This window comes from Manacus vitellinus, unplaced genomic scaffold (assembly GCF_001715985.3).
Source record: "Manacus vitellinus isolate BGI_N305 unplaced genomic scaffold, ASM171598v3 scaffold_52_pilon, whole genome shotgun sequence".
Classification (NCBI taxonomy): domain Eukaryota; kingdom Metazoa; phylum Chordata; class Aves; order Passeriformes; family Pipridae; genus Manacus; species Manacus vitellinus.
The window spans coordinates 2,704,816-2,714,550 of record NW_021940628.1 but is presented as its reverse complement, the minus strand read 5'-3'; the positions used below and the strand labels follow the sequence as shown (position 1 = coordinate 2,714,550).

General features: G+C 43.2%; 2 protein-coding genes across 6 annotated transcripts in view; one reads left to right on the top strand and one right to left on the bottom strand.

Annotated features, from left to right (window-relative positions):
* The window catches only part of LOC103754779 (zinc finger and BTB domain-containing protein 8A), a 4,189-nt gene extending 2,444 nt beyond the window's left edge, over window positions 1-1,745 (top strand). Inside the window, exons 2-4 of one of the 2 annotated variants that reach the window (XM_029963111.1) lie at window positions 245-414; window positions 629-946; window positions 1,137-1,745. In XM_029963111.1, the coding sequence (XP_029818971.1) occupies window positions 245-414; window positions 629-946; window positions 1,137-1,202 (554 nt within the window). In that variant the 3' untranslated portion in view covers window positions 1,203-1,745. Of the gene's footprint in view, window positions 1-244; window positions 415-628; window positions 976-1,136 lie in introns of both variants that reach the window. The other variant, XM_018081324.2, reaches the window with a different exon arrangement.
* Window positions 1,746-3,110: 1,365 nt separating this feature from the next.
* On the bottom strand, window positions 3,111-8,653 carry ZBTB8OS (zinc finger and BTB domain containing 8 opposite strand). Of its 4 annotated transcripts, none has more exons than XR_003916158.1 (8): window positions 8,465-8,653; window positions 6,659-6,683; window positions 5,995-6,116; window positions 5,686-5,768; window positions 5,130-5,182; window positions 4,921-4,957; window positions 4,129-4,271; window positions 3,111-3,290 (listed from the first exon to the last, which is right to left on the bottom strand). XR_003916158.1 is itself a non-coding variant. In XM_029963113.1 (8 exons), exons 1-7 carry the CDS (start codon window positions 8,550-8,552, stop codon window positions 4,185-4,187), a joined length of 495 nt encoding a protein of 164 aa, XP_029818973.1. In that variant the 5' UTR covers window positions 8,553-8,653; the 3' UTR covers window positions 3,111-3,290; window positions 4,175-4,184. The 4 variants fall into 4 exon arrangements, 3 of the variants coding, with proteins under 3 accessions (XP_029818973.1, XP_029818972.1, XP_029818974.1); XM_029963113.1 differs by having other exon boundaries at window positions 4,175-4,271; XM_029963112.1 differs by lacking the exon at window positions 3,111-3,290 and having other exon boundaries at window positions 3,690-4,271.
* Between the last annotated feature and the right edge of the window lie 1,082 nt (window positions 8,654-9,735).

Genomic DNA, 9,735 nt, shown 5'->3' with positions numbered 1-9,735 from the left:
AATGTCACATAATATTCTGAGTGGGAAGGGACCCACAAGGATCATCAGTGGTCCATGTGGGGATCAAACCCACAGCCTTGGCACTATTAGCACTGCTAATAGTTCCAACCAACCAACCGAGTTAATGACTCTGACAACACATAATACGTTTATATAAAATATTTGGGGGTTTTCCCTATTTGCTGCCGGAGCAGGAACTGCCCCTTTCCGAGCTGACAGCCCTCCCCTGTGCCCCTCCTGGCAGGTGACCTGCCCCGCATGAGGTTCAAGTGCCCGTTCTGCACTCACACCGTCAAGCGCCGCGCGGACCTGAAGCGGCACCTGCGGTGCCACACCGGGGAGCGGCCGTACCCCTGCGAGGCCTGCGGGAAGAGGTTCACCCGCCTGGAGCACCTGCGCAACCACTTCCAAACGGTACGGTCCGGCCTTCCCGCTGGGACACATCCCAGGAGATAAACCCACGGAGGGGCCGCCGGTACGAGCCGTCCGGGCCTTTCCAGCGCCGGCACCCCGAAAGCTTCCTCGAACCTGCGCGTCGTCCACCTTAATTATTCATCATTTAACTTGGCAGATCGTGTTTAAAATTTTGTTAAAATGTCCTTTTTTTTTTTTCCGGATCCCTCTCCAGATCCACCAGGCGGGCAAACTGATCTGCAGGAAGTGCAAGCGCCAAGTCACGGAGCTGACGGGCTGCGTGGTCCAGCAAGGGACGCGGCGCTACAGACTGTGCCACAAGTGCTTGGCAGAAGCCAGTTTCGACAGCAGCACCCCCGAGGATTTCGATGCAGGACATTCCCTTGTCTCCTCCTCCGCGGGGAACAAACGCCCCAAATGGGCTCTGGAGGAGGAGGAGGAGGAGGAGGAGCAGAAATCAGATGAAGAGACAGCGGAGGAGGAGCCCTATAATTTGGTTGTCCGACACACTAATGATGATGTTCCAGATGAGGTAGAGGAAAAGGTGAAACCAAATCTTAGGTAGATATTTGTGTACTTGTTACTTGTTGTATTTGAGGTTAAATTGCTCGTGTCCTACCAACTAAATGCTGGTTTGCTACTTGAATTGAAATGAAGTGTTGCTGAAATTCTATTTTGAGAAGCAAAATTTGGGCTAAAACAAAGTTGTTTTGTACTTGCAGACATGGAACAGTGTAACTGCTTCTAAATATCATCCAGAAAGTACTGAGAATCATAAGATATCCTGAGTTGGAAGGGACCCAGAAGGATCATCACAGTTCATCTCCTCACTTATTATCTGGAAAACTATTTAGAAGAATTGGTTTATATTTCATCAAGGACTTGCCCTGAGCTCCTGCTCACAGTGAAAGTGGGAACCAACCTACAGTTCTACAGAGGTTCTGTATGATACAGATTTTTTACAAAGCAAAGACTGCAAACTTGCTTTGAGAAAGTCTTACTGGCATTGTAATTAAATTGTACATACACTTCAAAAACTTCCTAAGAAAGGAGCAAAGGAAACAAGTGGAATTCTTCCTGCTGAAGAACTTATTGACCAGATCTTTGGTTTTTTGGGGTTTTTTTGTTGGTTTTTTTTTTTTTTGAGTGAACTTAACTGCTTCTTAGAGTTGAGAAAAGCATGATTAAAGAATTCCCACAGCCAGAGTAGAGTAGTGACCAGAGCATATGTAGTGCACTTGGGTAGTATGACTTTGCCTCTTTTGTACTGTGAATTTTATAGAAAGATACACCAACGTGGTTCCAAGGAAATAAAAGTGCAATCACTGGAAGTACCTTGTCAGGTTTTTTCCTTAATTATTTTTTTTTTTCAGGACTGGTGCAAGATTTCCTTAAACTCCTGTTCTATCTTATTCTAGGAATAAAGATGCCAAGTTTAATTTCAGTGGGACAGTTGTGGCTTAGATCACGGAGCTATTTCAAGAAAGGTTTTCCTGCTCATACAAATTTAGGATGCTTGACAGCATAAAAAACATTTGTTTCTAAGGACAAAATCCCTCAGAGGCAAAGCAACCTTTGTAATTCTGGAGCCTCCTCAGCTTTTTTACCAACGGTGTTTTTTCCCCCCCAGTCATTTGGATCAGAGAACCTGCACTTGGTAGAGAAACTGAAAATGCTCAGAGGTGAAATGATTAGAAAAAATACATCTCAGGGGGAGTGTACAGTACAAACATTCTGCCTGGGAGCAGAGAATGGCACTCCCAGTGGGTACTGTTGATAAAGAGCCACTGTTTGGTCTCATGTCTCGCCTGGTGCCGTGTTTTCCTTTCCTGGTAGCAGCATCTGTAGCCTGAGGTTACTGCCAAGCAAGTGAAAATTCCCTGCAGGGAATCTGAGAACAGGCCTATTGATTCACATCCAGGTTCTCCAAGAGTTGCCATTAAACCAGGAGAATGGGGTGAGCCTGCATAACAATTCCCCAACTCTCCCAAACTCCAGCCTTTTTCAGTTTAAGGGTTTTCCTTGCCTTGGGATTTGTACCTTTAGGAACCACCAATGCAGGTCTTTTCCAAGTACTTCACCACTCTGCCCTTAAACTCATCTAACCTTCCTCCATGAACAGCATCCTTTGGTACCCCTAGAAGGGTTTGCAGTCTGAGCATGTTTTTTAATTACCCAGTTAATTGTCTCAGTGGGTCCCCAGCTCGGTGAGAGGCTGCAGCCAAGGAGAACAACACTGTGAGCTAAAACCTGCCCCTGCAAATGGAACAGGGCGGATTTGAGGCCTGTTTTGCAGCAAGCACTTAATAAATACTGAAAAAGAAACAGATGAGTAACACTTACTTAGTTCATTCCAAATGTTTTTCTAGCAAGTTCCTGCCAGCACTTGAAAAAGCAGAGCACTTCACTTGCTGCAGCCAGAGACACACGGGGCATCTCAGCATTGGTCTCCAAAGTTAAAATTTAACTCTGTTCATTTTTTTCCTCGCCTTTTAGAGAGCTGGACAAAAGGCAAGGCTGCCCCAGCGCTGCCCTCAGCCCCTCACCCACCTCCCCACAGCCCCACTGATGCCCTCAGAAAAGAGTCCACTCACCTCAGCAGGGAGCAAAGTACAAGTGTCTGGACTGGCTGGCCAGAAATCACACACAAATCCACGGATCCTTTCAGTCCGAGTTTTATTTCGGCAGGCTTAAAAAACAAGAGGGGTTTTTATCCCTCAGTCTTTATATGGAAATAAAACCAGATCTATTTAAGCTGACTTTGCAAGGGAAGACATTACCTCCAGAGCTGAGGCACGTGAGGCATTCACAATAACAGGTCAGGGCTGTGCTCCCAGCATTTAAATAGCAATGGCAGGTAACACACCTTTGCCAACCTGTGATTTAAGACAAAACACACTTTCCATTATCCTTGATTAATCTGGATTCAGTGAAGCCCATAATCCTTTGACATTAAAGGACTGTCTTCCTTGTCCTTTCTAAAGGGTGATCCAAACCATCTGCTTTTATAAAGAGAATCCTTTTTTACAAGACACAGTTGGGAGTGAAGCTGCAGAGAGCCTGGGCCACCCCTTTCCAACCTGGTGCAGCTCCTGGCAGAGCTGCCAACTTTTCAGGGGGATCAGAGGTGATATGAGGATTCCAGGCACGTGGTCACATGCTTTAGGATTTCAGGTGGAGATTTATTTACAGCAATTCAGCACCACCTGCTGGCACGACTTTTGGTTTTGAGTACTTTTAAAGGTGTGGTGGTTTGGTTTTTTTAATTGGTTTAATTTTTTTTTTTAGGTGTCTTTTCAACAGTCAGATTTTTTTCCACATTAAATCTGAGCCACTGCAGCTATTTGGGATTTGTATAAGATGAAGGAGGGATGTCAGCTCAGAATTAGAACAGTGAAATCTGCAAAGGACATCACGTAGATGAACATTTTCTCCTGCCACCCTACAAAAAGGCAGCATTTTAGTTAGGACCTCCACTAATTTCTGTATTTCATACATATGTACCAGCCTTAAAAGCTGACTACCAGCATTCCTGGGAGATTTCCAACTCCTACAGATCTCTTCTTCTCAACATCCCCCAAAATCCCAACTAGTTCTTTTTATTTTCTGTCTCACCATCTTCACATGAAAACACTGGCTGACATTCCCTGCAGTTACTGCCTTCAATTTATGATTTTAACTGCCCAATTCCTTGGTTACTTTCACGGGGATTACAGTTTTAGGGGACTTTTGCCAGCCCGTAATATCCACTTGGCCACACTTTTCTTGCTTTAAATATCAATGATGACAAAGACTTCTGGCTTTTCATCCTCACAGATCTGCATCGCTGAGTAAGTGATGGCTTTGACCTCTGTGCCCTGGAAAAGAGACACAAACCCAGGGATTTTCTAAATGATCTCCTTTGTCACAGTTCCTAACACACAGTTCTTACCACTTCCCTCAAATGCTATCCAGTTTCATAGATCTTCTCCCCCAAAAAACTGACTAGTAAGAAAAATGCCATGCTGTTAAAAAAAAAAAGGAGCTCTTCTCTTATTTTACTGCCTCTTAATGCCACAAATCCCTCCTCTTGCCTCTGACAGACCATCCCCACGTGCTGTGCTAAAACTGACACAGCTAAAGAGCTGGCAGGAGATCAGGATTTGCTTCTGGCAGTTCTTTAGGGGGGAAAAAAGAAGAAAGAAGCAAAAACTGACTAAGCCAAAGGCTGTGCCAATAGTGTGAAACCCAAACCCACGTGCACATTCTGAATAATGGTTGGTTTTCTGTGTTATCAGCATCACAAAAGCAAAGCCAACTGTTGAGTTTTGCTAGTGCTGAGGAGAAGTCAGGCTCAGGTCAACAGTTTAAGGAACACATTCACAAAAAAAACCAAACAACAAAAGTTTAGCGCCTGTGATTCCACCCAGTCATGTTTGTACTTGGATCCTTGGAGGATTCTGATTTAAAAGACACCACACCTCCCCCTCCTAAATGGAAAAGATGGACAGAGGAACCACTGCATACCTGTGGGTGTTTGCCTAAAGAGAATTCTTCTCCCCACCTTTAAAAGCAAAAAGAAGGGAGGTTGGAACTTTGGTAGTGTTTACCAAATGCGATAATTAGTTTCACTGATGGGTATAGAGCAGTGAGATTTTCATTTAGAGCCTCAAAAGCAGGAAAAAAAAAAGAAAAAAAGTCCATCCTCCACTTTTTAGATGATGGTTTAAGCTCACCCAATTGATCTTATTTTGAAGTGCATTCGGTCGATGTGAAGCACTTTCACCTCCTGCAGAAAAAGGGAGAGGAGAAATATTTCAGTCACATCTCCCACCTTCAGGCAGAAAATGTCAGCAAGCCCCACTTGTAAGGCTCATATTTCACTGTTTAGGTGGAATGTAAAACCAGAGAACCTGACATACACTGCTACTTGGAACACCAAGGCAGCAGAAGGTGTAACAGCAGCTAATAATTGGTGTTTGTGGTAACAAAGCTTAATGATTTCTCGAGTTTTTCTGCCCTGGGAGTTCCAATTCCCCACATGTTGTGCTGAAATAGAGAATTGTGGAGCAGTTTGGGTTGGAAGGGACCTTAAAGCTCATCCAGTCCCACCCCCTGCCTTGGGCAGGGACACCTTCCACTAGCCCAGGTTGCTCCAAGCCCTGTCCAGCCTGGCCTTATATTTGTCATGTTCCTTTTTTTTTTTCCTAAAACACCATTTCTTTCAGAGCTGGTATTATCAGGGAACAACCTTGTCCTACAGATGGAAAAGGATCAAACCAGGACACTTACCCTGGGTACAAAGAACTCATTAGCACTGAATTTATACAGCCACTCATCCAGGAGGTGGAAGAGGAGAGACAACAAGTCGTGCCCTGCGTGGTTGAAGCAGAGATGTCAGTTGTTGCCTCAGCAAGAACATCCAAACACTTTTTAAGAGGACATCCATCAGATGTTCAGCTTATTAGAAGACTAAAATTAGTGATGTTTAATTATATTTTAATTAAGTGCAGTGCCACCTCATGCAAAGATTCAGATTTTTGGTACCTTTTTCCCCTCAGGTTTCATAACTCCCCCCATGAAAAGCCAACACAGCCTCACCTTCTGCCTCCACCTCTACTGTATCCACGGGTTCCACGGTCTCTGTGTCTGTCATGTAGCCAAACATGGCCATGACACACTGCTCAAATGCCTCTTCCAACGTGTCTCCCCAGGCATGGAGCCTAAAAGGACATGGGACAAAGAGAAATAACCCCAAAGCAACCTGCAGGGGAGCAACCAGAACAATGAGAATGGGAGAATTCATGCAGAGGAGCTGAATGAACAAACAAACAAAAAAAAACCAACTTGCTTTCCAGAAAGAGAAGGGTTTGTGAGAAGAGCTTCTTAGAATATGGAAAATAAATGTTTTACAGCCACCAAGGAAATTCTTCCTTGATATGGCTAACTGATGGCTGCACAAGCAAACTGGGCAGAAGAAATTTGGTTTAAAAGAGGTGAAAACGAGATTTCAAAAGACATTTCCAAATAACACAGAGGCTTGGTCAGAAGCACTGCTGGAATATTAGAAAAGGAACTGAACATGATTCTGTGTTCTCCCAAAAGCAGAGGCAAAATTTACCCCCAAAACACCCAGTGAGTGACATTTCATAGTTCCACCAGGTGTTACATCTACAACCAGTCTTTGGCAGTTACTCCAGACTTACAGCAGTGCAAGAAATAATGAGTTTATCACAGTGAGAAATCCCAGCTGCCCAACACTTACTGCACATCTGCTGTGTGATCCAGATCTGAGGGGAAGGAAAAAGAGAAAAGCCATGATGCCACCAAAATTATTTAAAAAACAGGGATTATATAAAATATAACGTCGATATCTGATTCTCTAACAAGAACTTTTTGCACTTATCCTCAGACATGACAAATCTAACTCTGCAGTATATTAGAGAAATTCAGCACAGGGGGAATTTTGGATTATTTCTGCCAAGCACAAAAAAAACCCTGTTTAATGTGATTGTGTGAGTGCCCTCTGTGTCCAGCTCTGTGTGCAGGGTTTAGCTGTTGTAACCCAACAGGCTTCTACAAGTTAACTGCAATAAAAAGGAAACTTTAACCAGGACTAAAGAGTTTATGCTGAAGTCTGCAGGACTGAGAATTATTCATGCAGAGGATGAGATTTGCAAATATTTCCAGCTCAGTGAGGAAATACACCTGTCCACACCCAAAAACACCCATTAGGCAAAGAGAAGAATTTAAAACATAGTGGGTAGTATAAAACAGAAAGCAAACTTTACTAATAAAGCATGATTACCATGTATTGAGATTTACATTTATATTTATTCAGAGGAATGAGAGAAATGCAAAATGACCCCAAAATTTTGGCAGAAACAGAACTAATTTGGGATGCAAAATAAATGCCACACCACGATCACTTCAGCTAAAAGATTGTCCTGATGCTGTTCAGAGAGTTCACACACTGTTAATGGATTCTCAACAACAGTCTCTAAAGCAAACAAATTCCAGTGCATGTAAAAAGAAAGATAAAACCTCTCCCAGTTATGGAAACTGTGTGACTACTGTAGTATGTCACAGTATCTCTGCTCTGCTATCAAAGAAAGATCTGAACACCTCCTAAAAATATAAATTCTACCAGAGGAATAGGCACAGTCCCTCCAGACAGACATGGAAAACACACAGGGAATGGTCTCCTGCCTGAAGTTGGCCCTTGGGCTGCCACCCACTCACTTGACATCCTCTTAGAAGCCATTCCAGGGGTGGGGAAAGGAGAGATAATGATCTTTAAGTAGAGTATGTAGGAGTAAAAACACCACAGAGAAGACCAACACACTCTTAAATGTCTCTTCCTGTATGAGAGAGGTAGAAAAATGTCCTGCCTTGCTAAGAAATGGCTTGGAATTCTTGGGTTTGTGTCTGGTGGATTTATGAAGGAACATTTGCAACTACTGAGATCAGGTCTGAGATAAATGTTTGATACAGTTCTTTAGGGGTTTTTGTTTGTTTTATTAAAAGAATCAGCAAGCAAAGGGACACAGGACAACCTTGGCACTTGTGTGACAGCCAGATCTGCCACACATGAGCTTCCAGGACTGAAGGTTTCAGTCTAATCTTTGTCCTAAGAGAAAGCTAGGCTTTTTTTTCCCCTAAAGAAAAATCCCCTATAAGTCATGTCAAGGGCTTTTTGGAGGCAATGACACCCAGGGAAAGTTTTCAAGGTGACACTTTAGTAATTTATTTTTACCATGATTTTTTTAGCACCCAAAGCAAGAAAAGCATTTGTCTGTGACAAAGGAAATTGGGGATCTTTCTCTCTGTGTCCTGCTATTTTCTGTGCCCTCATGATTGCAGTGACACACACACACTGGATCAGGAAGTCATTATTTTAAATATATATAATTATTTTGAAAATATGTAAAATATATCTAATAGATAAAATATATAAACTGATAGATAAAATATATAAAATGTGTAATAAAATTATAAAATACAAAACTTATAAAATATATAATAAAACATACAAAATATGCAGCGAGTTTTTATTATTGTAAATACTCACATTCATATTTCTTACAGAGTGGAGGGTATTTGGCCTTGACAGCCTTCTGCTCCTCTGTCAGGTTGTAATCCCTCTCATCTGCTGCCATGGCCGTGGGATCCAACTCTCCCTCACTTCCTGGGGGTGGAAAACATGGCCACGTCCTGGAGTGACTCAACCTGCTGACGCTGTGGGGAACAGGGAGAATTCCTCTCAGTTCAGCCTCTCTCCCCTGAGAGCACCTCGGGAACACTCAGCCACAGGCTCAGCTATTCCAAAGGAGTCCTCAACACACGGAATTTCAGTTGTTTCTGTCCCAGCTGGGAGGTGGGAGAAGGTGGGAGTTCAATCCCACAGCACTCGCCCCACGAGTGTGTTCGGCCACGGGAGCCAAGGGATGACATTCCTTGTGGAAATTGTGGACTTTGGGCTTTCCTGGGCATAATCTTGTTTCTCCCTCCTTACTGTGAATGAGCTGAGCATTCCATCTGTCCACAGATAACAAAATACAGCTGTAAAGTGAATTAAACTTTCATACTTCAGGTGACCGCTCCTGAATTTTACAGCTCAGCCCACTGTGCATCACACAGCCACCTGCAATACCACTGCCTCCAAAAAACCCCAGACATGACTTAACAGGGGAAAAAAAAGTCTAGTTTTCTCTTAGGACAAGGATTAGATTTAAACCTTCAGCCCCAGAAGCGAATTCTTGGCAAATCTGGCCATCACACAAATGCAGAGGTTTTCCTGCATTCCATTTTCTTCCAGTTCTTTTTAATAAAAAAAACCCCAAAAAATCCCAAACAACTGCACCAAACCCCCATTTAAAAGCCTAATTCTCAGAGCTGACCTTAGCAGGTCCACCAGACTCAAACTGAAGAACCCGATTAACTCCAAGGCAATTAATTTTCCTCCCCAGATTTCCAGACATAACAACCACTGTCACTATTTCTTTTTCTTTTTCTTTTTTTTTTTGGGTGCATTTTAAGATTTACCCACAGAGGAGCCCAACACTTCCCCAAACAACGCAAATTATAGATTTATAGATATCCCGTAACATCCAGGCTACTTTTAAACAGGAGCTGGTTCTTATTCCAAGGCTTAGAAGCAAAATACAGCATTTTCAACTTCAATTTTTAGGTGTGTTGCAATGAGAAGCCTGAAACTGAGAAGCCAGGGCTCCTCTGGGGAAATAAACCCAGATACTGATTCGATATTTGATATTTGCTGTGCGATTTTTGCTGTTGGCTGTGGATGGGGAGACCCCACGTTACCCTCAGCAGCCGACCAGA